This window comes from Astatotilapia calliptera, chromosome 7 (assembly GCF_964374335.1).
Source record: "Astatotilapia calliptera chromosome 7, fAstCal68.1, whole genome shotgun sequence".
Taxonomy (NCBI): Eukaryota; Metazoa; Chordata; class Actinopteri; order Cichliformes; family Cichlidae; genus Astatotilapia; species Astatotilapia calliptera.
The window spans coordinates 56,469,108-56,497,018 of NC_137428.1; the positions used below are offsets into that span (position 1 = coordinate 56,469,108).

The 27,911-nt window shown below is 39.8% G+C and overlaps 1 protein-coding gene across 9 annotated transcripts in view; it reads left to right on the forward strand.

Annotated features, from left to right (window-relative positions):
• megf11 (multiple EGF-like-domains 11) overlaps nt 1–27,911 on the forward strand; it is an 84,622-nt gene that overhangs the window by 15,777 nt on the left and 40,934 nt on the right. For 6 of the 9 annotated variants that reach the window (XM_026175829.2, XM_080303919.1, XM_026175836.2 and 3 more), the window contains exons 2-7: nt 714–842; nt 3,963–4,071; nt 5,309–5,410; nt 5,791–5,891; nt 10,087–10,179; nt 10,340–10,360. In XM_026175829.2, coding sequence (XP_026031614.1) covers nt 3,971–4,071; nt 5,309–5,410; nt 5,791–5,891; nt 10,087–10,179; nt 10,340–10,360 — 418 coding nt within the window. In that variant the 5' untranslated portion in view covers nt 714–842; nt 3,963–3,970. The remainder of the gene's footprint in view (nt 1–713; nt 843–3,962; nt 4,072–5,308; nt 5,411–5,790; nt 5,892–10,086; nt 10,180–10,339; nt 10,361–27,911) is intronic. The other 3 variants (XM_026175832.2, XM_026175833.2, XM_026175835.2) reach the window with 1 other exon arrangement.

The following is a 27,911-nucleotide window of genomic DNA, read 5'->3' on the forward strand; positions in this document are numbered from 1 at the left end:
TGACCGGCTGTATAATTGTGCTGCAGATTTAAAATTGCTTCAGACTAGCATAGTCTGACTTAATGTTCAGCAGACGTAATAAGGGGACCTACAGTAATTCTTTAGTCTTCCCTCTCATCGCCGGGCCTTGGAAACTATTTACATGAATAAGAAATGATGTTAAAGTATTTATTAAGCCTTTATTTTGTTGTGGCTGTGTTTGCATCTTAATTTAGAATTCATAGCAAATGAAGGACGAAAAAATCTCAAACCTACACTCTGACCTCCCAGCGAAAGCCATGTAATGAGAAAAATGATAAACACATGAATGTTCTCCAAATTATTGCAATAAACCTTGTGTAGGCTTTGTTAATGATCACAGTTAATGTGATCTTGTCACATTGTGGACAAACCACTCACAGAGTTTGAAACGTGAAGAGAGTTCATTGTATTAGCCCCTCTTGAGTTAATGCAGGCTTTTATTCCTGTGGGTAAGTTAGTGTGGATGTGGATACCAGGTAGGTGGAAATGAGAACCGTGTGCTCGAATGTGGAGGCTGCGCAGCGTAAACTGGCCTTTCAAGAGCAGCTTTTGTTGAACTATATGCCTGTTGAGACTCTTGATCCCATAAGAAATTTATGAGTTTGTGTGCGTGCGTCCATGTGAGAGCGAGCAAGGAAGCATGTGTCTTCTGTGTGTCATCATAAGCTCATTATTTTTCTTCTCTCCCACAGATCTGCGACCTGTCATCACCTCACCCAGCAAGTGTATGTGTGCGCACTGGCACTTCTGTGTTTTTTCTGCTTCCAGAGCCCCCTCAGCAGCCACCGAAAACACCCAGAGACCACAGGCTGCAAGATTAGGTGAGCTTTAGGCCACACGCCTCTGGCTATTAGATCTGTCACTGTCTCCTCATTTGAGGGCACTGTGGCACTTAATTTGCTTGCAGACCACACTCTAAAGCTTACTAATAGTCATTGATTTGTTTAATCTTGCCACATATTTAGGATAATCCCAATTTTATTACCTCTTAACCCCCTTTCAGACTAGTGATTGAGAACAATAAAAAATAAATAAAAAAAATATTGAGCTTGTCCACAGTCATTCAGATTAAATGGCAGAGGAAGATGGTCTAATCAAAGAAACAGTAAAAGCTTTCTGGTTCATCAAGCAGTGTCCCTGTAGTAGCGTATAACCCGACTGTTTCAGAGCAGCGCTTGAATATGAGAGCAGCTGTAGCCCATAACACATGTGTATCTTGATTAATCATCCTGTTAAGGAAATGAACATGGCTTTAACCTCTGCCTGTTCAGATGAACTGCTGCTCAGAGGAAGTGGAGCTCTGATTGATTTTCTTTCACATGTGAGTGAACTACATGCATCTATCAATGCAGAAGATTAGCTGAACATGTGAATTTGTGCGTTATTGGATACAGTCACTCTGAAGTATTGAACACATCCCCATAACACGGCAAACCACATGCAGAGCACACGCAGCCCACACATGGATGTATTACTACATGTTGAGTTGTACAAAGACGCATCATGTTGAATTTATTACAATTCATTATTTTTGCTCAAAATGCCACGCTGTAACATTTTCCGTGTACTTCGTACTTGTGTATTTTATTACTACTGTGCAAAACTGAAATTTGCTGTGTTAGTCATGCACGTGTTATACCTGGACTTCTATACCTAATCTGTCATTGTCACTTTTGTTGATGATATGTGCTCTTCTTCTGCCTAATGAAAAATCCTGATTGGGTAAACAGCCTGTCTGTCTCTGTCACTGGGTGGTTTCATTTCTGTAGATATTAGAGCCATAGATAACTTAGCCCAATATTCTGCTTGAGCCACATTTAAATATTTTATTATGATATTCTATTTGCACCAATTGTAATGGTTGATCTTGATTATGTAAATTTATTTTGTGATTTAGGATATTATACTCCATTAATTCGTCTGGCTGTTGTGAATCTGTTCTGTTTAGGCAGATGTAGTAGATTGGTGGGCCAGCACATGCATCTTAGAAGGTCATCAAGGACATGGAGCAATAGTTTTCTGACTGTCACAGTTTACCAACAAAGCTATGCAAAGCAGAGGGTCTGCACATGGAAATTAGCCCAAGGCTATAATCTGGCATATTTACATTTGTTAAAATGTTCATTAATATGTATTGCCCCTCTTTCTAAAAAATAAATAAATAAAAAATATATATAACCAGAATTCCATTTTCTTATGTGTGGAATAAAAAGTTTTTTTTTCTGTTTTTGTTTCTGAATGGCATGCAAGCTGCCTCCTAGAAAACACAAGTGAGACACTTTACGTCTATACAGAAGGTCCAAAGGTTGCTGCTACAGTAGGTGTCCATTGAACACACAGTGTTTTCAAGGTGAAAACTACTTAAATAAAATAGTTTGGTGTGTTTTTTATGGGAAATAAACTAAGAAAATGCACCACTATATGGGGACTATAGCTAACGGCTGGTCAGCTTAGCTTAGCACAGTTGAGTCTTACTCTATGGCAGAGTTACCACTAAAGGGTTTGAAAAAATAATGATATTTAAAAATTTAGGTTTCGTGTCCTTTTAAGTACCTCAGAGGACAAAGTGCTATGGTGTATTTGAGAGTTAAATAGTCCAGTTAAGTCAAACTTCAAGTCCCACAAAACAATAGTATCCCAGATATATTGTATATTTAGTCAATAGCCATATCCATGGTAACCATCCATATGCAGTAGAGATTCACCAGTTGTACGTTTTTGATTGAAATTTCTGATTTATTTATTTTTTTACATGCTTACACTGACTTTTTGCCAATTGCAATTTTTTTTCTAAGAATGACAAATGAGAGCATATACAAACAAAAAAAAAAACGACTTTTCTTCAGTGTAAAATATTATTCACATAATAAAATAAATTATTAAACTTTACATTTCCCCCAAAACTACAGAAAGAAACAGAATCTTCTCTCCTTTAAACAATTTCCAAAACAATTCTCTGCTACTGAAAAAAGGTATAAATAATTAAGTCAACGTGAGTTGTTGTACACGAATATTCACCTGATATATTTTTACCTCAAACAAAAGCAGGTGCAACAAGTTTGTATAACAAAACAAATTGCACTTACATATTTTTCCAATTTGTTTAAATTCACCAGACACCAACCCTTTTTTCTTTTTTTTCATCCATCATTTTCCTCATAACTTCTTTGATCATTTTGCTAATACCGAGGCTGCTGACTTGCAGCTGCCTCGGTGCTCTTTCCCTTTGTTAGCTATGTCCATGTTAATCTGGGTGAGGGTGATTTAAGTGTCTGATTAGGTTGTTTGATATAAAAACTTTTTCACAGTTATCCCCCATGGTTTACTTTGGGGAACTTTGTGTCGCCACTCATGCATCTCTAATGTCTACCATTATAAAACAAGAGTCCCAAAAAGTGAGGACACTTACAAATAGAAAGGTCTGAACAGCTGTGATCGAGCTCAACATTAAACCTGGTGTCATTGTCCAAAAACCTACAGACCAACTGCACAGCCTATTGCTAACCTTTTGATTCCCAACCTCTAAATACTGTTATTTTTTGATGCTTATATTGTACCCTTGATTATTCCACCTGAGATAACTGCTAGACAATCACAATACTGGAGTATTCAGAGTATTGATGAATCAATTGGAGAGTTTACGCTTGTGTTTGTCATCAAAAGCATTTGAACCTGGAAATTGCAATTACATCAGCCTTACCGAACAAACTGGCACAATATAATACAAACAAGTTTATTAATCCCACTAGGGGCAATTAGCTTCAAGCAGCTTGTTATACACAAAACACATTAACATACAAACAAGCAAATGAAGCTTAATGTGATAAACCTCTCAGGAATAAAATAAGCCAGTTTTTAAAAGGTCAAACTATTCCTTTAAATGTAATGAAATTATCATCTACCACCCAACTGTCTACATTTCCTCCCTGTTTCCTTCTTAGAGTGAAGGATGGGGTCATCAGTTCCTCTGCTGGCCTCGCTCCTTGCGCTCACCACCAGTGCGTTGAGTCTCAACCCAGATGACCCCAATGTCTGCAGCCACTGGGAGAGGTAAGCACATTCCCTTGTATTTAATCGTCTGAAAACGCTGATTCGTATGAGTGACGTTGTCACTTCTGAAACTTTTTCAGTATATCTTCTCTTAACCAAAGTTCTGATCTATTGTCAAAGTCCATACAGCAGTATTGATCTCACAGCGGCTCAAGTTGCCAAGCTCGGAGAGATGGGAGGTGCTGCTGCTTCAAATGAAATACACAGGCAGATTGATCAGTGTACTCTCATCCCAATCAATCGCGAATGCCACAGAGCCTGAATAATTATTAGCTTTGCTGGGCAGTGTCACTTATGAGAAATAAGCAGGAATAATTTCTGTCTGTGGCGCAAAGGGGAGGAAAGAAAGCTGTGAAGATATATTATCTGGATTATTGCCTGACCAAGGTGAGGGTACTTTGTGGTTCCACCTTGTTGGCATCGAAATGGATTCCCTAAGTGGGCAGTATGGTTATGGCTTTTAGGTCCTCCAATATCCGCAGACCATATATCATAAATATCAACTATTTTTTAGCGTTTTCATACCCTTTATTTTAAAGTCAAAGCTTCACTATGCAGGAAAACGACACTGTGTTGAAAATGGGATCAGTGACTTTCTGATTCTTAATAACTAGCATTTTATTGCTATAGCTGGTAAAACCTGACCCAGTTTAATAGGGTTAGGGTAGGGTTAGGTCTAAGTGATTTAAAAAATGATTTTTTTGTGATGATTCACAAAAAAGAAAAATAAACAAAGTTTGGCTGCTCAAATATTTAAAATGTTTGACTTCCCTCTAATATTTTTTAAATAATGCCACCTTTCATCATTTTTTTCTAAAATTGTTATTTAAGTCAAACCATGTAAAAAATTCAAAGGGTAAATTTCTCCTAGGTAGAGCTTATTACAACACTCAGACATTTAATAGATGACAAGAAGCCGAGACTAATGGCTGCTTTTCTTTGTGCCTGTGGCAGGGACTGAAAGCCAAAATTATTGGAGACTATAGGACCGGCATTTCAAGATTTTAACAGGCGCTTGTTTACATTTAAGATCTTAAACAGAAACCATGCTGAAAATTCTAGGAGTCAAATAAATGTAAAAAGTAAAGAGCACAGCATCCGAATCTAAAATTTAGAGGAGAATACATTTTAAATCTCTACCACAATTTAAAGGGGTAGAAATAATAAGCCAGAGTACAAGAAAGTATGGTACAGTCCTTTTTTCTGCAACTGGTGTCCTTAAACATTTGTCTTTCAGCTATGCGGTGACTGTCCAGGAATCCTATGCTCACCCATTCGACCAGATCTATTACACTAGATGCACAGACATCCTCAACTGGTTTAAATGCACAAAGCACAGGTGAGTTTGTAGGTCTCAGAATTTGTTTCCTTATTATATTTTACTTGTTTTTTTGTTTTTGTTATAAGTAGCACGACCTTTACTGTACCCCCAGAGGATGCCAGTGACTGTAATTGTGTTGTTTTGAAGACGTTATGTTTTAATTGCTTCATCAAGGTTGATAGCTCCATCAACTAAATGAGTAAACAGAGACCTCCTACAAGCGGATTTTTATTTGGGGGTAAAATTCCACTTAAGAATGATTTTTCTGTGCGTACTTTGATAAAATGACAAATAACAACAAAACATTAAGTTACTGTTTCGAGTTTGTTTGTTTCCTGTCCTTCAGAAAGGATCACTCTTTACCTCACGTAGCTGTCCCTGTGTGTCTGCTTTTTCAGGATCAGCTATAAGACAGCTTACCGGCGGGGAGTGAGGACCATGTATAGGCGCCGCTCGCAGTGTTGCCCTGGTTACTTTGAAAGCGGAGACTTGTGTGTTCGTGAGTGCACCTTTTTTTAATTCCTAAGTCTTTGCTCACGACATTTCAGGTTGTATCTGCAGGAGATTTTAAGAAAATAAAATATTAGGATTGATTTTTAGTCTGAGTGGCTTGCAAGTAAAGACGCAACTTCCATACAGGCCGCTGCTGCCCAAGTCTCCTGTCTGATCCCTCAATAGCAGTCCACTCTTGCCTTCTTTGCTAGCGTGCCACCATGTATAATATGCGGATTAAGTCAATTTAAAATGACTGAGCATGATTTAATAAGGTCACTCACTGTTTTACAACATGGTCTGCTCCCTGCTTTGCTCTTTCTGTTAGAGTAGCTTAATTGAAGTTGTATAACAATGAGAAAAATTAACGAGCCGAGAGCATACTGGTTACAGACCAAGGATGTATAGCACCCACCATAAAACCACAACAGACTTCAATAACTTAAAAGAGCAAGGGCCTTGAAAATTAGGTTGTAACAGTGCGCTTAAAACAGTCATTCACTGTCAATTCAATAGCTTCAATGTATAATTTCACTCGCACGCATTCAACTGAACACTTTTGCAAGCTGTTCACAGTATTTGTTACGCTGACCTCACTGAATATTTCATTTGCCTTAAAAAAGAATTTAATTAAAATTGGTCTTCAATAATAGTTTTCATCATCTTTTGCAACATAAGCTAGCTTCTGATATAGTAACCCCACCGTGTGCTCTTTGACCACAGCTGAGCTTGTCCTTGTCTAAGCTTTCCTAGCCTCGGGGTAACAGCTCCCCAGGAAGTCAGCCAACAAAGAGTGAGACCCCGTGTGATTATATGGGAGTCTGGAGAAGTGAGGAGCAGACTGATCAATAATGTATTCATTAACCATTTAACTGACAACAGAGACATTTGTTCATTAATAGTCTTTTCAGGGTGTTAACAAGGTGAATCTGCTAACTGCGATGCCGCCTCTTGAATTTGGCTCGTCTTTATCAATAAGCGTGCTTTATTTTTTTGTATAATACAGTATCAGGCCATTGCGGCCTGTGTCAGGTGAATAGAGGAGATTGAGTTGATAGGGGCCAAGAGGGCAGTTTTTGCTTTTTGCTGGCTTTGCAGACTGCTCTCTTTTAATCCTAGCACTCTCACTACTAGGATTAAGAGATTTGTACTCCCCAAGCTGTTTTGCATGCAGTGACAAAAGGGAGCATTATAGAGGAAATCGAACCAAAATTAACTCAAGTCATCTATTTCGAGACATTTTATTGTTTACTGAATGTAAAATATCCCTCCCTTGTGTATTGTTAGTTTAGTGTAGCTTTTCCCCATGAAGTCTGTTTCATTAAGAGTCAGAAAAGCTTCAAGAGGGTTTGCCTTTTAATCCTGCCTCCTTTCTTTTTTTTTGTCATATGGCACCACATCAGCACTCACATTAGCTCCAGTGAGAGGCAGTTAATGAATTTGGGGATGTGGAGCAAGCATTACAGAAACACACAAAATGCTAATGCTTCCGACACTCTTGAAAGATGCCTTTTCTTTGTTTGTTGTTGTGTTTCGTTTTGTCTGTAAGAAGTGATTTTTATTTTTTTAACATTTTGTCAAGGCGCTCTGTGATACGCTGAACTTTGATCTGCTTTTTTCTAATTAGTGCTTGAAGTTTCCAATGAGAGGTGTTTATTATTTCTGTGACCTTTGATCTGTCGTAAGTCATTAGCTTAATATGTAACTAGTCTATGTAGAGGATGTGAGGAACTCATTTCCCACCTAATAAGCATGATTATTACAGTTGTGCAAAGGAAGCAAGATGAGCTCACTAATGACAACAGCTCGTAATATCTTCTGAGGCTGACAGGCTCTGCGGGGCTCTGAGTCTCTCTTTTCGCAAAACATTTAGGCCAGATGACTCCTGCGTGACTCTTGCCTGTCCATTTTAAAAAAGACCTTCGCTGCAGAATTAGTCGGGTTTTGATAAGTTTCACATTTGAGCTTTCACCATCAGTAAGATGATGAGATTTGGCTCCAGAAAGGGATCGTGTGCCTGTGATTTCTTTTTCATTTTTGGCTTTGTTGCATTTTTTTAATGTTTCAAAGACAGTTTTAAAATAAATCGTCTCTGTGCTAGACAGAGGCCCGGAAAAGAAGTTATGCAGGAAGTTGTTTGATAGGTTCTGCTGGCATCTGTCTTAGAATGATTCAACCATCAGCTGCATCACCTCGTTTCAAGCGTTTTCCACTACAAAGCACTACGACTACAAGAATCATAAACACTGGCAAAAAAATGGCACTGGTAGACCCTTTTTTTCCTTTTGGTTACTGCAGGAAAGCTTTCCACAACAGGAAGGGACAGTAAAGATTTATAATATCCAACATTTTAAAAGATTGCGGTTTTCCTGGGTAAAAATATTAAATTTATTAACACTGCATGACAATCACCAATTAGCTCCATTGTTCCCCGTCCTGATAACACCTCTGCATAATGAGTTAGATTAGCCTTTTATCTAGATGAAAGACTCAATTTTCCAACAGATTCCTTAGACATGAGTTAGGCAGAGTGATTCATGAATTTCAATTAAAATGAAAGACCTACCTCCTACTTTATTATGCCATCCCTTCAGTACACCGGTTCAGATCTCAGGAGAAGGGTGCGCTTTATCCTTTCTCCCATATTCAAAACTTCATTTCCATATTTCTTTTTTTTTCTAAAGGATGTGACACATTTGCATTTCCCTGTTCTCGCTGATCAGAATTTGCTGATTGAAACTAAACGAAATCAACTCATCGTGGTGACATTGAATTCGTCTCCTCTTCTCTTTGAATACTCTGCATACTGTGGGCCCATTGATTACAGGTAGTCGATCTCACTACCTTCGTCAGCACAAATGTTGAAGCTCTTCCCCCTTTTCTTTTTGCTGGCTTACTGTAATTAGACAGTTCTCTGCCAGAGTGATGTTCAGAAAATCTGCCCTGAATTATCTTTCAATCTCTGGTTTACCATTTTTGCCGTGGGAGCATTTCTGCGATTAGCGCCAGCTTGTTGCTGTCTGGCGTTCACTCCTATTTCTCCTTTCCTGCTGCATCTTTTGAGTTGGTGGTGGAGCTTAATCGAAGCCTGACTGAGTGATAATCTATAGCGGCACTGTTCAGGCCTGCAGCCAGCTCCTCCTGACCTCTGTGCCTGCAGCATGGGTGCCATAGTGTTGAACACAGGACTTATATTGTTAAGAAAAAAAACTGCTAGATGCTATCCCCTGTCCCTTTTTCACTTTTGACCACATCACAAAAAAATAAGGAACAAAGGAAGCAGAACTTGGAGTGTTGGATGAGCTCTGATCAGTTAAGGGCATGGACTGTCTGCTCTGCCGCCCTTGGATTGCGTATTATCCCTCCACAGGCCATGTTAGAGGACTGCTGATTCCCATCAGGCGGAGTTTCTCTCTCGTCGTGTTTCCTTCCTCAGATAAGAGCCTGTCTGTCTTAACCCTGTTGGCCAGATGACCTTGGCTGCCATATAGTTATTAATGCTAAGTACCTATTTTTGTCATCCTTTTCCTTCTTACTTTGAAACACTGTGGAAAAAATAAATCCACATGGGTCACTTTATTTTCCAGCTCAAAGAAAAAAAAAATCCAACTCTTGTGAACACACTTGCAAGAATACTAATGCCAGCCCAATCAATTGGGCGCTGTGTTGTTCAATATGAATGATCAAGAAAACTGCATACTTAGTAAACACTGCAGTGCCTGGACCTGCTACATTAAAGCATCACTATATGACAAAGCACTGGCTGATCAAATTAGGGAGGATTTACAGCTTGTTCCGTCATGCCTCGACCTGCCGATAGCGAGTCATTGTGGAAAGTAAAGCTACATGATAAACCGAGTGTTGACCAAGGACTTTGGCTGCTAACGAATTGTTTAGCCTGTTGTCAAGTAGCTGAGATGGATGTTAAATATGAGCGCCAGAGCTAAGATTCAGTCCTTTGATGGTATTCAGGAGATATTGAGTGTTCAGTTTTATGGGCCATTTTCTTTCAGCTGTTATCTTGGTGCTTTTCATTATGCTGTTTATTAGTGCTTTAATGACGGTTTACACTCTGTGTGTGTGTGTGTGTGTGTGTGTGTGTGTGTGTGTGTGTGTGTGTGTGTGTGTGTGTGTGTGTGTGTGTGTGTGTTCCAATGCAATTATAAACTGTGCTGATGAGGAAATGTCTTTGTCTATTTTAGCTCTGTGCACAGAGGAGTGTGTCCACGGTCGCTGCGTGTCTCCCGATACATGCCAGTGCGAGCCCGGATGGGGAGGACTGGACTGCTCCAGTGGTGAGGGCACTTTTCTTTTAATTTTCCAGTTAACCATTTAGACCCATTTATTTCTAAATGGCTTCACAGCCAGTTAGTCCATAAGACTTTGCTCTCAGTGTGTTTTGCCACAATGCCCATCTACCTCAAAGCTGCTCAGCTTTGTATCCTCTCTTCTTAGCAAGCACAGCCAATGGAACAGGTAAGTTACAATGAATTCATTTTCATTTGCTGGAAGTGGAAGTGATTTGCCTGATGAATATAGCGGATGGATGGATGGTTGCATTCCCCCCCCCCCCTCCCCCCGTGTCTACCAAACTCTCTGTTATGGTCTTAATCATGATTAGACTGATGCCCGTGGCTTGTTCAGTGCGATGATGAATCAGTGCCAAGCTGAAACAAGCCATTGTATTGGTCTTCTATTTACTGGGGTTTCCTCAGCACCCAGAGCTGGATGGGAGGGTGGAGTTAGACATATTCATCCTGCAATCAACTAAATGCTGGAGTGTCACTGAGGCCAGGCAGGAGGGAAGAGTCTATTTTCTCCTTTGTGAAACGTATGCCGGCAGAGAAATGTAGATACAGAAGGCCTTTTATACTTAGGGCAAATATAGCAATAGCCATGGCAACATATCACCATTTCCTGCATCAACATTTCTGACCTCTAATTCTTAACTTCAACTCTCCACTCCCAGTTGCATTTAACCGTTGCATATTTAGGAATGAGTTATGGCAGATAAAATCAAATCAGTAGTGCTATTGTATAGATCTATGAGTTTTCATTAGCAGGAGAGCCATTCGCTGATTAGCAACTGTGTGTAAATCAGCTGCCTGCGCAGCAGCAGTGGCCTATCGGAGGTGGATTCATGGGCATAAATGACAAGCCTGAGCTGTTTGCTGCTGCTGCTGCTCACTCCTACAGACTGGTGAGGGTCCAACAGGGAGGATGTGTGAGGTTCAGGGCCCTCGGGGACTCTTGTCCCACTCTTAGTTGGTTAGGAGTGCAGCCGTGTGTGCGTTTGAGCCTGCAGGCGCTTGGCTAATCCACCTTGTTAAAACAGACTTGATGATTGAGACAGAGGCATTATTCATAACTTTAGATTTCCATACCAGGCATGATTCCAGGTTTTTTCATTTACGAGCTTTCATCTGTCGAAATAAGGAATGTGTGCCAATTTTTAAATTAAATCTGCCCTCTTTTTCCTTCGTGTAAATGGTGCAGCATGGTTTTTTTTTTGTCTTTCACTGTAAATTCTGCATTCGCTCAGCACAGACAGATGAGGCGGTTAGGTAAAAGTCTTTATGCAAATGGATGCAGGCTTCATATTATGGCACAAGTGGGCTGAAATACACACATTAACACCAAATCAGCTCCAACACAATCAATGTCATGCTTTATTTGCTGTTTATTTTACCACTATTATGTTTGACTTGAGGTGTTTGTGTTCACATAAAAGCCAATTCCATAGCTGGTGAGAAGGCAAAATGAGCTCATCATATGACAAAGGATTTGTGAATGTGATTAAAATAAAAAAAAGAAAAAGTGTGCCGTCCAGGCTTGGAGATGAAGAGCTGCCGTGGGATGCTGTGCGGTCTAAAGCTGAAGTGACAGCCTTTCAGCCAATGATCTGGAGCTGGATCAAAGGCTTGGACTTTGTTTCTGGAGCAGCACCCACCAGGAAACAGTTTTGTATATGGGTCAGGTGGTGGAAATAAAGAGTTGCACTGTTTGTTGCCAGAAAAGGGAAGGCGATAAGGTGGGAGAAAGTCAGTAAATTGTGCTGGGAGTGGTGGTGAAGGCTGAAGAGAGATCTAGCCTGGTTTCTTTTGGGTTTTTTTGGTTTGTTTTTTTGTTTTCGCCTGCTGTTGTCCACCTGCTGTAGCCAGAAAACATTTCATCCTTTTTCTCGGCCTGAAGCTATATTCCCACTGAGACCAGACCTGCCCTGTGACCTGCCTCGAGTCCCGGGGTGTCTCAGACTCATCTCAAGGACACACTGGTAGATGTGGACCACACATAAAACAGAAAAAGCAAATGAGTGATGCTTGCTTTCTGTCATGTGTGGATTTTGAGTATTTTGAGGGGAGGCTTTGTTTTCCCAGAGTGATGAATGATTAATTGCCGCTGTTGGTTAGTGTGATTGCTCTAATGCCTGCACATTGTGTTTGTGGAACGTGGTCTTGAAAATGTTCTCCTAATCACTTGTCATGAGTCAGTTGTTTATTTTTTAATTTAACAGTTTAGGGCATTGAAAGAGTGCCCTGTACCTGTTAATGTTTGCTTTTGTCTGTTTTTCCCCCCAATGTTGTGCTTGTTTTGTCTGTTCTTTTGCTTTCTCTTCTTTTCATATTGAAATGCATCTATTTGTCCTCTCTGTACCACTGTGTATACTTTGTTTTGTCAGTAGGGTTTGTCTTGGAGAAATAACAATGTTCACAATAGGAATTCCACCATGTAAATAAAAAAAATGGACAAAAAATATTAGGTTCAATAAAGCAGGGACAGCGGCAGATTTATTTATTTATTTATTTTTGCAATGGCAATTCAGATAGATGGAGCTCTGCTCATGGGACCGAACAGTATGTCTTTAGTCATTTTAGATTTCTGATGTATGCTACTGCTGTTATTGGTTGTAGTTTGCAGCAAATATACTAGATGTTAGCGTAAAAAAAGAAGCACACAGTATGAGATAAAACGGGAAATCAAATCTTTGTAGAGTATTATCAGTTTATTGAATAAAATCTATATAAAGTTTTTTAGAGACTCTTATGAGTTTCTTGGGTTTAGCAGTAGACTCTTCGTGAAGTTGCAGAGAAATGACCTGGTCCTTTTTTTTTCTCCCCTCCTTTATTTCCGTGTATTTTTCAGCTCTTGTGATTTAATCCCTCTTGATGAGTCTGTCACACCGGGTCACTGTTTGCTACAGTAATAACAGCTTTCAAATAAAAAGAATGATCAAGATAGATGTCGTAAGGTATATTTACCCGTGACTGCCATCGCTTGTAAAATATTAGGTGCAATGAAGCACTATCATTGATTTCATGTGATTCAGTCAGATAATGATATGTTCCTGGTGCTCGGGGAGAAGAAATGTGCATATGAAGCTTTTAATGTTTCTTTCCTCAGCCTTCTTGGAGATTTCTTTCCCCTATCGTGGTGGAAAATGTACACCCACTTGTGCAGAGCTTCTAAGAATCAATGCCACCGATATAAGTATCTGGAAAGTCCAAGAAGTAGTTCAGGTTTGTTAACCGCAAAGCTTCCCTTGCATTCTAAAAAGAAATCTATCACACTTAACAGCCAAATCTAATGTGTTTGGTCAGCCGTGGCCCATGAGGTAACATATTCCTCCCTCATGTATTCAGATGGCAAAGCAGCTATTGCTGTGTGTGCTATACACATGGTTAATTGATAAATGTGGCTGATGAATGGCTTTTTTATGCTATGCTGCACCAGATCAGATGTTACAAATGCTAATTGACCACTAAAACTGTCCATTTTTATGGATTTAAATCAATGATTTGTTTTTATTGGATTTAGGAATTTGGGATTGCAATCACAGTAATGTGGCTCAAACAGAATTAAATGATTTGTGCTTTTAGCTTTGTTAGCTTGTTTTGCCCCAACAACTGTAGATGTAAAATGAAAGAGTAGCCCGACCAAGACCAACAGACCAGAAGCTGTTAAACTTCATTTTGACTTGAAAAACACTCTCACGAGGACTCCCTCTGGCACACGTCGACAGTATTTACACATTATTCTCAGAAGAGCATCTAAGCCAGATGGTTTCTCTCCAATCCCACAGCAGCAGGACATTGATATGCATTGCTGTCAAAGACCAAGGGACTGAATTACATTGAACATCGGCATAGCACACAGAGATTCACTCTCACTTGACACATCACTCCAAATGTCACCTTACTTTGCTCCCGAAACTTCTCCCTTCATTAATCTTAGAGACAGAGTGTTGAACGTTTGTTTGTGAGCATGTGTGTTTCAACAAGTCACTTTTCTTTGAGATGACGGCTGCACGTCAACAACAGCAAGCAAAAAAAGTGAATCGTGTTTTTAAAAAGACGTCCACATCGATTGAATTCCTCATTATACAAGCATGTAAAGAGGCATTTTTGGAGAACTATAAATATTCTAACTCTATCATTCTGAAGTGGGTTCCTTGCTGCTTATTTCAGTCGATGCCAACTGCCTCATTCATTTTGATAGATCAAAGCGCCCAGGCAACAGTTTTTCTCAAGGGGACAGAAGACGGACCGATCTATAGAGCCTCGTGCCGCTGTGCAAGTGTGTGCTTGCATCAGTGCAGTTGAGGCCTACTGTGCTCGCAGAGGTTTGTTTTTGTGAATGACTGGGTTCCCTGTGGATGGTGGAGCCATTTTGTGTACTGCCAAGTATGCAAAAGCTGTGCTTAAGGTCCCGACATGGTAGCGTGCTGGTAGTCTCTATGTATATATGTTCCACACACAGCTTTGTAGGCCTGCATATACATGTTGTAGCTTCACACTGCCACTTGGGGGCATTGTGAAATTTTTTGTGGAACAGGTAATGTGGGCGACTTCCTATTTAATTTGTGCAGTTAACAATAAAGGTCCACATGATCTTAACTTTGATATATATATCTTGTCATTCTGTTTACTATTTGGGTGCAGTTAGGAAAAATTTGTAGTGCCTTGCATTCAAAAGCAAAACTCTAACAACTTAATATATAACTATAGTCTTGGACAGTTGAAATAGTGAGCACAAATTGTTAAACTTTTTATTTCACTAATAGTCCATTACTTGCTATTTAGAACTTAAGAAGGACTTTGCATGCTAACTTTAGTAATTCGAGTTGGTTGTGTGCAATTTTAAAACCCAGTGGTGACTGTTAAACAGAAAAGATTAAACCATGTGGATGCCGCTGCTCGGGCTCTGAAAGAGATGTTTCAGGACGTGCTTCAGACAGCACGCCTCTCAGATCTTTCCCTGCATGCCTCACACTGACTCGTGTGACTTATGTGTAGTGTAAATCACTGTGCAGAGACTTCAACTGACTGATATTGAGTCCATCAAATGAAATGTGGCGCACACACCACAGCTGACAGCATTCTTGGCTACAACCTGACAAGCACACACACACACACACACACGTGCACACATCCAAAATGAATTAAATATTCATTACTGAAAAATGTTCTCACTGAGTACAATAATCATAATCTTTTACACACACACACACACACACACACACACACACACACACACACACACACACACACACACACACACACACACACACACACACACACACACACACACTTACATGTCTCTTATACTTTCTGTACATACAAGCCTCATTGGCCAAGCATGCAGATTGACTTTGCCAGCCTCTGAAGATTTTTTTGTACCATCCCATTAAGCAGGATTTATTATTCCCCAAGAGCTCACTGCTCCATTACTTTTGGGAGAATGCCTGACGTGTGTGTGTATGTGTGTGTGTAGGTGTGTGTGTGTGTGTGTGGTGGGGGTTAGGTATGTATCTTTGTATGTATGCGTGTGATAGATAGAATCTATTTATCTTATCTGTCTAGATCTGATGAGTGTGGAGGCCAATTGAGAACAGTGAACTCAACATTGTTCAGATAATCTGAAATTTGTGACATTGCGCATCAGCAGGCTGGAAGCAGCCATCTAAAGATGGGTACACTGTGGTCATAACGGAATGGATATGGTCGGAAAAAATACAGCAACAATACTCAGGCTGGCTGTGATGTTTAAATAATACTCAGTTGGTACTAAGAGACCCAAAGCGTGCCAGGAACATATTCCCCACACCATTATAACCAGCCTGAAGTTTTAAAACAAGGCAGGATGGATCCATAATGTCATGTTGTTTACACCAAATTCTCTCCCTAACATCTGAATGAGACATTGATAAAGGACATTTACCAGATTAGGCAACTTAATTGTTTTTTTCTAGCTGACAGGAGTGGCACCCAGTTGCTGTAACCCATCTGCTTCAAGGTTTGATGTGATGTACATCCATATGTCTGCTGCATACTGTGATTTTATATATATATATATATATATATATATATATATATATATATATATATATATATATATATATATATATGAGAGGAGAGAGAGAGATGCATGTATGAATTCTTAGTATTTCACATATAAAAAGCAGGTGGATGTCATACTCATGGTGCATGGTGATGGTTAGGATGGTATAACATGAAGTTCCGAGGGTCATTATCACCCTCATGCTTGTCATTAGTCAGTAAGAGAGAAAGAGAGAGAGAGAGTTAAGGACTCCTGGAACACACCACCCAGCTCTGAGAGCCTGTATAGATGGCTTGATTTAATAAGGACATTAAAAAGCCTTATCTCCTGTCCTTAAGAGAAGGTCAGTGTGTCTAAAATAGCTGAAATGCTATGATAACAGTTTAGAGAGATAAGATATCTCCTGAATACTAATGCAGAACAAAGCAGCTTTAGGATCATGTTACAGCCTATAAGTCACCCTTATTTTTCTGGCCTAATGCGTTGTTTGTTTCAGTCATTTGAGTATTGGATACAGTTGCACATGGTGTCAAAATGCACTGTGGATCTGTGTTGTTAGGTCTCTACAGAATTGACAAAACTCCTCCCATCCTTCGGTGTCATTATTTTTCTATTCTGACCAGTGGCTTCAAAAACCTGAGAAGGCCAGACTCCTCATGGTCTTAAAAAAATGTTTGTAGTCATTTGCCCCCCAGTAAGTATGTAGTAGTATCATCAGCCATGATGATTTGACTTCTAAAAGTCATGATGTCGTGTTATTGTTTGAATATGCCTGTCAGCTGTTGTGAATGTAGCTCAAGTATGATTATTGTTAGTATGATTGCTTATGTTTTTGTGTTAGTAAGCTGAGAATTCTCCGTATTTACCCAATAAAGCAGCTAGAATCATGGAATGAATTTTTTTTTTTTTGCCATGATTTATTTGTGTTCATCTTTCCCATCTGTGTAGTAGAAATGTGCTTTCTGCTTTAATATCCCATGCTTCATTTTGTGACGCCTCAGACTGAGCTCTTGTGTCAGTCCCAGTACCCAGATAGTTATTCTTAGTACATATGCTAAATTTCACAAGATTTAATGGGGTTTATAAACATATATACTTCAGTGTTATTAAGTTGAAAGCACAAATAAAGGGTAAATTATCATATCCACACACATTCACATATATCTTCTGCCTTGTACCGCATATACAGATATCACATTTTATTAGCAAAGTATTAGTAATAGATGCCCCAATCACCTCTCAGGACCTTGGACTCATGATCATTATGATAAGAATAATAGCTTGAGGATCGCCACAGTCCTTTGGGTGCTGCGTTGCTGTGTCCTTGCCTTGCTTTGGGAGAGGGAACATATTAGTAGTCTTTCTCAGATGCTTTGGTGCACCTGCAATCTCCTGATGTTTAACCCTGGACTTCATTGGAGTGTTGCAGTGATTACAGGCCGTCCTGAGGGACATCGATTGTCCTGCTCCTCCTAGGCCAGCCCCACACAATGCTGACGAATGAACTCGTGGCCCTGCCAAGTCCAATTAACTGTCAGTGCCGCATCGACGAGCTCCTCCGTTTGTTGAGAGTGAAGAAAAACAAACTTTTAATCAAATTTGCCTCCGGGCCCTAGGGTATTTGGGGTTGTATTTTGCATTCCGCTGTGTTCTGCCTCGCCTGCAGCCGTGCTACCCTCTCAGAAGGTTATATTGCATGTTGTTTGTGTGAGATAGCAAATTTCCCTGGACCCTACTTTGGTACAAGCCCTATCTTTCTACTGTCTGTGATTGATGAATTAGCCAGTGGTAGCATCTTAAAATTATCCACCCGCAAACAAGGCTGACAAAAGAATAAAACTATTGTTTATATTTGGTGTGAGTTTACTGCAGCTTGTCGCAAGAATTTTTTTTTTTGTGCGTGTGTGTGTGTGAGACAGTTCCTGAGTGCATGGCAGTGTCAGGAAAGTCTATAAGCACCTTGGACTAGTTGATCAATAAAAGCTGAGGTTACGATCTTGCAGAATTGTTTGTGCATTAACATCTCCACAAATACCCTCTGCTAATTCTACATCTCCACAAATACCCTCTGCTAATTCTACATCTCCACAAATACCCTCTGCTAATTCTACCAAGGTCGAGATAAACAACTCTACTCTTCTCTGATTAGAGTAATGCAGACATTAAAAGCCAAGAAATTCAATTAAATTGATGGCTGTTGCCACAAAGAAAAAAGGAAACAGACAAAACGCAAAGATATGCTATCACATAGCTAGGGCATACTAACTGGAACAAAGAGATGTAGCTTGGGATTTAACCACTGACAAAAGGGCATCTGGATGATAAGGATCAAAGGAAATTTTAGAGGAAATGTAATCGTTACCCCACACAAGGATGTATTCATGATGATCCAATCTGTGTTCTGCAGACGCTCATCTAAAATTAGTCGTCAGTGCCACTAAAATTGTCTTTTTGCCCTGATTGGGTGAGCACACATCACCAACCAGTACAATGTTTAGAAAAAAAAAGCACACCTACCTATAGGAGTCCATCATGTCCTGTACTGCGCACTTCATTAAGACCTTTCAATTGAGTTTAGATGGATAAAAGACAGAAAATGCTGACTTACTGGTTCAGGCACCCGCATCCTCAAAGTGATGAGTCCCTCCTGAGAAATTAGATTAGCAAAGAAACTTGACACCATGTGATTTCACACTTTAAACATTCCCTTGTATTATAATTCTGGGACTCACTTCCATTTCAGGCACAGGCATACTGTAGTATGAATGACAAATTCGCCCTCTGCCACAGAACAAAAAGAGGGTTAAGGTCCATGGATCAATATCACTGTTCCTTCTGCTGACTCTTAAAGCTTTTGGGCAGATTTTTTCCCTTCTCTTGTGTCATTTGTTTATTCCTTAAAACTTTTAATCAAAACCTGACCGATGAGCAAATCTGTCTAGTTTTAGATATTTTTAAACTATGTTTCTTCTCTTATAATAAATGTCATGCGGGTGGTTTTATGCCCCATGCTGACCCTGCTCTTCCCAGATGGCTTAATTCATTTCTTTGCTGCTTCTTTAATGTACTACAGTATTTCTCTCCTGCTCTCTCTCTCTGCCACTCGCACACAGTACTCCCTAAGTTGCTGTTGTATACTTTTCTCTTCACTTTGACTTTGAGAATCGGGGAGAATAATTCATGGGCCAGCAAGTTTCAGAGACTGGGATAACAACGCTGCTTTCAGAGCCAGCAGTTCATTTGAGTTGAAATTCTGGATTTTCCTTTTTTTTCCCTGACAAATCTCCAAAGGGCCCATATTATCCTGGAGAGAAATAGGGGAGGGAAATAGAAAGGAAAAACTCTTAATCTACAGTTTTTCTGTGTTAATCAAAGGCTCAAGATGTTTTCCTGTTTCTGTCCTTTCATATTTCAGGTATCCATCTACCCTGTGCCGCTACTCTTTTTACCTCATTGAGCATAATGCACTGCTCTGGTTTTTCAACCTCCTGTTTTCCGCATATTCAAATATTTCCCAAGATGCAGTGCTAATATAGTTTTAAATGCATGACTGTGCCACATTTTGCCCATTTTAGATGAATAGCAATGAAAAAAAAACAAACACTTTTCTGGGTTTCTCTCTTGGCTATTTATTTCATTCAATTAAAAAAAATTGACAAAGTTGTACATAAAAGTCTTTGCCTCATAACTTTCCTCATATAATATACATCAGTGTGTCGGATTAACTGGTGGTCAGGCAGGTAGAAACTCCCTCCAAGATTGATGGCTACATGATGAGTATTTGCATAATGTGAGATCATTAAAAAGCAATTATCCTTGTGTTTCAATGTGCGAACGTGTTTCTGTATTGTTGGGATTCATTTGGTAGGTGGATAGGCGCACTGATTGACCGCCTTTAAGATGAATCATATTAAGTGTTTACAGTGGAGTGGGGCGGTGGGGGGATATTCATATGCCGTGACACCCGAGACACATAAAATCACGGCTTTGAGAGAACAACTAGCAAGTTTTGTTTGCTCACACTGTGTGGCGAGGAGTGGTTAAAAATGCAGAGACAACAGAAAATTTGCATTTACGCACCTCTCTGTGTTAGTCGATGAGTTCCGGTGCTGTTATTGCCGCGTGTCTCAAGCTTTAGGGAATTCAATAATCAGATTGACAGATGGACATTCACACTTTGACTTTTTTTTTTAAACATTTTTTATGCCTGGTGTTTTCTTGACAGTATTAGCTTGGATACATGTAAACCTAGATGCTAATGCTGTCAAGGCTTAACACCTGTTTTCTCAGCTCAGGATGAAACTCGTTGCATTTTTATTTTATTTCCAGTTTAGCTTTAATCTGCTCAAACTGCATGGTTCCAGTTTCTCAAGTTTTCTGCACAATATTCATTTCTGGGTTCCTTTCCACACAGCACCACAAAGTCATATACGTGTCTAAATAAAAAGTATTAGCAGGACTTCCAAGTATTTAATGTTTCTTGTTTTTACTTCACAACAATGTGAACGAGACAATAAAACTGCAGAAAAATTATTTTGTCAGTAGGCTGGCTGTCTTCAAATCTTTCCAATTTAACACAATGCTTTTTCCCCCCTCTACATTTTAATTTAAGGTTCAGTGGAGTTAGTTGAAAAAAACAGAGTCTGTTCCTTTCTTTACTTAAGTGACACCGGATACTATTTGGCTAGAGGGCACTCTTAAGACGGTCCGTAATGAATATGAATGAATGGGGCTGGACTATAAAATAAATATACTCCCATGTCTAGACCAAACTGTTACATTTTGATTTCCGCTTTTACTAATGTAGTTTTAATTTTATATCAGGATTTAAATTAAACCTTACTAATATTTTTTATTTTGCATACACGGAATATAATATTCTGCTAGTGCTGATTGGTCAGCTGAGATTTCCCCAATCACTTTGTCAGGATACTCTCCAATAATGAGACCTGTTTTCAAAACACTTCAGCAAATCAAGTACGCTCCTGTGTATTCGCTTTAAAAAAAGCAAACTTAAATGTGCATATTAAAAGCTGCCTATGCCATCTGCAGGTGCTTTATTATTGGTTGCCCTGAGGTGTCTGCTGCTAGGAAACGCTCAGCTGCAGCTCAGTTGATCTATAAAAAGTGACTCATATTACCCATAAATATTATCTTAACACCTTTTATTAAAAACATGCAAGATGAACTAAATACCCAGTATTAGGAGATTCAGCTCCATAAGGTCTATCCTGTAAGCACCCTCTATGAGTCGGGATCTACTGAGCATTTTTTAACCCGTGTGTAGTGAGACGGAAGTCTGAGGTTTCCCTTATGCTGTCAACTTGCCGTCAATCAAATCAGATCTAAAGTTGTGCTCACTGTCCAGATGAGGAAGATTAAACTCAATTTCTATTGCAGTTTTTGGTTATTTATGTTTAAGATTGCAGGTTTTGTTAAGTCTTAAAGCGAATTTTTCAGTGGCTTTAAGTAACCAATGTTACTAATGTTACTCTCTTATTCTTTGGTGTTTTTAAGAGATAAAAACACAACTGCTGCTGTCATTTTTCAAAAAATAGCAAAAGTAAGATATTTTTTCTTTCATCTTTTATGTATTTTTTATCCACCAAGTATGCTTAAGTAGTACATTAGTTTATGAATGAACCACTTGATACCATCTCAGATTGATACTGGACATAGTCATTGATTGCTGCTGATAAATAACTGTCAACAATCTTGATATTAGAATAACTACATAATTGTTGCCTAAAGTAACCCTGTCATGATTGTAGTGAGTTATAAGGAAGAGGTCATGCAAAACAAGCAGTTTGATGGTTACGTTCTTGAGAAGCTGTGATGGATATGTGTGGTTCATGTTTTTTCTGGCCTGAGCAGTGGCAGATTAGTAATGCAGAGAAATGAGCAGATTAATCAATAATTAAAACAATCATTATTATAACCTTGAAAGGTAAAACCAAAATGTGTTTTTTTTCTTAAGCTTTATTTTTTCTTAAATTGCTTTTTTTGTTAATGTCTGTGTGCTAGTTTACAAAAGTAATACCGGCAATTTCATTGTATCTACTTAAGGGTAACTTTAAAGAAAATCTTTAAAATCTAAAATGATAATGAAATAAAAGTACGTATTTACTTAAAAAATATTGTTATATACCAGTCCCACTGGCATATAATGATACATAAAAATGCAGATACACTGTGCAATTAAAGCTTTTCTGGTGTGTGATATTGAATATACAGTGTAGTGGGGCTCCAAGGGGATTGCCATTAGAGCAGCAGCCTGCAGGATGCTGTGTTGTTTATATATTATGATATGCTGTGCTTGTGCTAATTTTTTGTTTGACAATGCAAAAAACAGAACCTGCTTTTATAACCTGCTATTTTCAGTAGAGCAGTCTGGTGTAGACATAGATAATTCATGTCATGTAGATTTTAAAACAACCTTGCAAAAAAAAAAAAGAATCTCTTTCAAGCGTGCACCTCCGATTGCTAAATCCACCTGTGATTGGCCGTGCCTCCTCTGAGCTTCTATATGCACAGTAATAACAAAGCAGACTCTATACACTGATATCTACAGAAGGTGATAATCTGTTAATCCACATAAAACCCACAGAACTCATACCGTAAACACAGGACTTCAACTAATTAGTGCCATGCACATAAATTCAACAGCTGCAGCTTTTCCTCTTTAGGACTCAATTTATTAAGACTACTTATGCAAATAAAGCCAGTCACAAATCTCTAATTGTGATACCAGGCACACAACAACCCCTTACACTGAAGCCATGTGTTTTAAAATGAGTGCAGAGCTGCAGTGAAAGTGCACCATATGGTTGAAAAGATAACAAAACATAATATGATTTTACCAATATAGCCAATTACACCAGAGGCAACAACAAGAAGGAGTGCCATGTAGTCAAACGTTGTCTTATCTTGAGATTTTTTCTTTAAAATGATTTCATGCTGACTGCTGAAGTAGCCGGAGGTAATATGTTTTGTTGCTTGAGCCTGCTATAGCAGAGAACTGAATGGAAGGTTGTGATATTTCACATTTGGTCAGATATTGAATTGTTAACACTACTATTTGGTGCCCACGTGTTAAATGTCTTCAAGGTCTCCTCTACACATGAGTCTCGACAGACGTGGATGTAAACTGCAGCATGACTGGTTGACAGAGCCACACAGCAACAACGTGGTAAACCAAGTTTTTCCACCAAGCAGGTTTTTTGACTTTTGAAGGTTAGCGGTTTGGAAGATCCTTTTAAGGTGTTCTCTTTAGTGGATTACTAATGTTTCTTTTGTGCAAACAAAGTTACCAATTTGCAGTGGGGGTGAGTTAGTAACTCCGATATTCTATTACAAGCAAAGACTGAGCTATATTTTTATTGAACTTAAATTACACAAATTTTAGGGTAAATGCAGAATCCTGCCACTGTATGAAACTACTGGATCCTAATTATAGGCGCATTAAGTAAATGCTTTCATCTTCCTGTAGTTTTATGTGTACAGGCTTAATCTGGAAAATAACTGTAAATCTGGTTTAGAAAGTAGTAACTTCACGTGGGAAATATATAGGTACAATGGTAGGGGTGGCTGTATTGGCATTATATGAATATACATCAGTCTCCACTCTCTTGATTGCGCACCCCTTCACATCGACTGCCGTTGCCCTATGGCAGATTCTACTTCATCCTAATTAGAATTAATAATTGAAAATAGGAAATCAATATGTGCAAATTAAGTCTGGTAACAGTTGGTATTGTCAGGTTGACATTGTTTTTTGGAGGGACCATGCCATTCCAGGTGACTGATTTACTGCTGTGTGTTATGTCTTTGAAGTGCTACAGTCGTGGCTTTATTTATACCCGGGTCACTGTGTATTGTTGTGCACTGTAGATAAATGCCCGCCTTTGCTCTGATTGCTTTTTTTTTTTGTTGTTGTCCTGTGGCAAGAGAGCAAAGGGTTTGTTTTCTGCAGGACAGGGTGAAGGGTAAATTATTAATTGGAAGGAGCAGTGGGCTGTGTAACAATTTGCTGATCCAGAGGCTTTCATGAGCCATGTCAGGTTGTGTTGAACAAGTGACTGGTTTACTGCAATGAGGCAGAGCATCTCTCACAGGGCGCTTGCATTACTGCTCAACATGGGCAGCTTTATTAGAAACTGAGGGGCACTCTTTTTAGTAACGTTACTTTTAAGTGCTCGTTTGGAATAACACGTGAGATGACCTGGCCTTGTCGGTTTCAGTCAGCCACTGGCCCTGTTAACCTAGTTACAGCTGTGCTGCAGAGGAGCTGGCTGCAGTACTTCTATTGATCCATGTTAGCATCCTATAGAGTAGAACTCAGACAAATGATCAGATCCTCCTCAAGATAAAGAACAAGGCCAGACTTTTTAATCAGTAATGCATAGTCCTAAAAGAATTAAGCTATTCACTCATTAGTTTTGTGGCTCCAAGTAGGCAACAGTCAGGTCTTGTTAGTTCTTCTCCAGCTGCAAGGTGGTATCAGGAGGAAGTGTATGGTGCATTATAGTGAAATGTTTGAGCAGCAAACTCTGCTCATAGACCTTGTGTTGTTAGCTTGATTGTGTGCTGCTTTTCCCCCAAGGGAGATGCGAGCACACAGGGTCTCAGCTAAGATGAATTAGGGTAGGACAAAAGACACGCCCAACAGCAGAAGCCGCAGCATGCTGTTATTCCAGTTCAGCAAAACGGCGCCCATAACTATTGGCAGTTCCCTCTGTATATTTAGAAGTTCATTTGTCAAGCTCTCATGGATGTATCTAAACTTTTTACTTGTCGTGCCTGGGTTTTCTGGGGACTAATAAATAACAGCATAATGGGTGTCAGCAGAGCACGGAGGTGCCAGTAGGACCTGTCTTGTAGCGTATTGGCTGTTTTTACAGCCTCAGGTTTAACAAAGCTCAGAGACATTTATCACTCAGTGCAAATTTACCACTTTACACAACAATCATCACTTTCCCTGTAGACCCTGTCCCAGCCCTGTCTGCTTCTCACTCAGTTAGTCTGCATCAATGAGTCAGGGAGCTGTGATGAATAGTTGAGCGTGGCTTTTTTTTTTTAATAACTCATTTTGCAAATAGCTCATATTGATTGAAGAGCAGAGTATTACATATTCTCGTGTCAGCTAAATTGTAGGAACAATTGTTTCATTGTTCTTTTTTTTTTTTTAAATATATAATTTTAACATTTAAAATGTCTAAAGAAAGTCTGTCTCTTTATGCCATTTGTAAGTGGTGGCTTGTCTGCATTAATTCTGACCATGAGTATAATTTGAAAATTCAGATCTGTCAAGGAAAGAAGGGGAAAAAAAGAACAAAGCTAGTGGAACAAAGTGCGATCCAGACAATATGAAACTCAGAGGTGCATTCTGCTCATGAGGCAATGCAGGCGACTCATCAAGACAATGAGTCACACTGCTTTGCTTTGCTACAAGCTCTGCTCAAAAGTAAGCGTGGAGTAAAAGGCTCTCAGGCGCCAGAGCGTTTTCCCTTCTAATGTCTTTAGTTAAGTTATTCCTCAAGTGTCAACAGTGTGTGTTAATAATAGTTATGTGACAGTGAGTGACTCAGGCAGTGGGGAGTGAAGTCAGGCTGCCTGCCAAATATTCCAGTAGCAATAATGTGGCTTTTACAGTTTGAGTGGGCAAAGGAGAAAGCAACCGTCTGCACCATCCACCACCACTAGCCAGCATTTATACTATAATTGTAATTGAAGTTTGCTTTTCCCCTCCGTCGAGCTGAATAAATGATGTCTAAAACTTGGGCGCCATTTGAATGGTGAAAGATATTCTGTGTTTAAAGAGTTTGACTGAGGCCTTCATTTCGAATTTAGCTTGGAGAAGCTTATGGCAGCTTTCAGCGGCGCAGACTTCTCCTCGTCGAGAACAGTGACAAACATTTTGCTGTAAGTTGCCAAGTTCAGGAGAGCTCCTGAATGAAGTCGGCTGCTGAAAGCTGTTTGGTTTTAATCCTGTTTCAGCCAGCCTCTGATTATGCAGGCTCTTGAGCATACTTCAAAGCTCAGCACCACCATGATGGCTCTCTCAGCCTATTCTTTGGACATCACCTTCAGAAGTTTACTACCTGCTGGTAGCCCTTCATGATCTGTTTTGTTCCAGCAGAGGGGATTTTACTCAGCATCCTGGGATTGGACCTTTCCCTGTGTGTGAGGTTATCCACATTCTAACTGTTATACATTATGAGCTCTGAGAGCTCAGGCTGGATGGTGTATGTGTCCTCTGGTTAGACACAGTGACCCAGGCCAGACCAGCTAATGGTTTGGACTGCATCTTCTCTGGTTTCAGTCTGTGGGATTTGTTGCCTACAGACCAAAACCCACAGGAGTCCTCACCACCACACACAATTTAGCTGTTCTCTCTGGAAGCTGAAGCCTTCATGCTACATGCTACTTTCTTCTGCTATTTCTCTCTGTTTTTGCCCGCAGCTCATCATGAACTCTGACTCCTTAATCACAGTTAAATGCTGGCAGAGCTGGGGAGTGAAAGACTACTGGGTAAAGTTTCCGAACCTCCATGTAGGAGAGAGACAGCAAGATAATGGGCTTTGCTCTCAATGTGCCTCTAACTGGAAGCTAAAGGAGGTTTAAAACTTCAAATAGTAACATTTGTTGAGCTCCTAAGCACCAGAAAAGTCTGCAAATTAAGCACGGGATAGATTTTGGTTTATTCTGTTTCTCTCTGCCTCTCTGGTATTTATGCATTAATTTTTTTTTTTTAAATTGATATTATATTTTTAGTTGTGCATGTAAGAATGTAAAATGCCATCTCTACTAATGTGGCCAAGGTTTGAACTGAAACCAGAGGTTATGATGCCTCTAAGTTGTAGAGACACTGCCCATTTTTCTGCTGTGTCGAGGGAGCACTGTTGAGCAGAGGAAGCTCTGATGAGTGCTTATAGACTGCTAAACCAAGTTGCAGTTAAACTGCTCATCCATTACCACCACCGCCCGCACACCCCTCAAGTTTAATGTGCCAGGGTCGTTTGCGTGGCAGCAGCTCAACCTTCAGGGAGCTCATTCATGGCAGACTGGAGGCCAGGAGCAGATTAGATCAAATCAGTGAGAGCCCTGTAATGTAGTCTCTAGTCTGTCCAAACGCAAAAGCAATACTGCACTAGCCCAGTGTTTCGGGACCCCCTTCAGGGCAGACCTGTCCGTATCAGTGAAGGGCTGATCATCTTCCTGCTGTGTACCTGGAAAAGCAGGCTTCAGTGCCGACCATGAAACAGAGTTCATTAAGCTCCAATTTCGGTTGATCACAGCTCTGGCAAAGTGAGCATAGAAGGGGGGGGGCTCGGCATCTTTACATTTTCAGCTCAGGCTGTGTTGGTGTGCGAATCAATAGGGGAATATTCACCATCCTGGCTGCTGTGCTGTCCTGGATCTCAAGCTGGGCTTTTCTGTGAGGCAATACAGCTGCTGATGGAGAGATATAGTGCCATATCAGTCACTTAAATCATTACTAGGACCTCAAATGAACAATTACCTGGCTGGGACTGAAGGCAGCTTACTATCCCACCTCAGTGCTGATCGTTCTTCATTCACATTGTGATTGTTGATCACTAGTTGTTTCCTTGATTGCAGGTCCAATTGAGTTTTGTGGGGTTTTTTTTTAAACAGAACAATTCCCAGGAATGTGTGAATTACTTGTTTT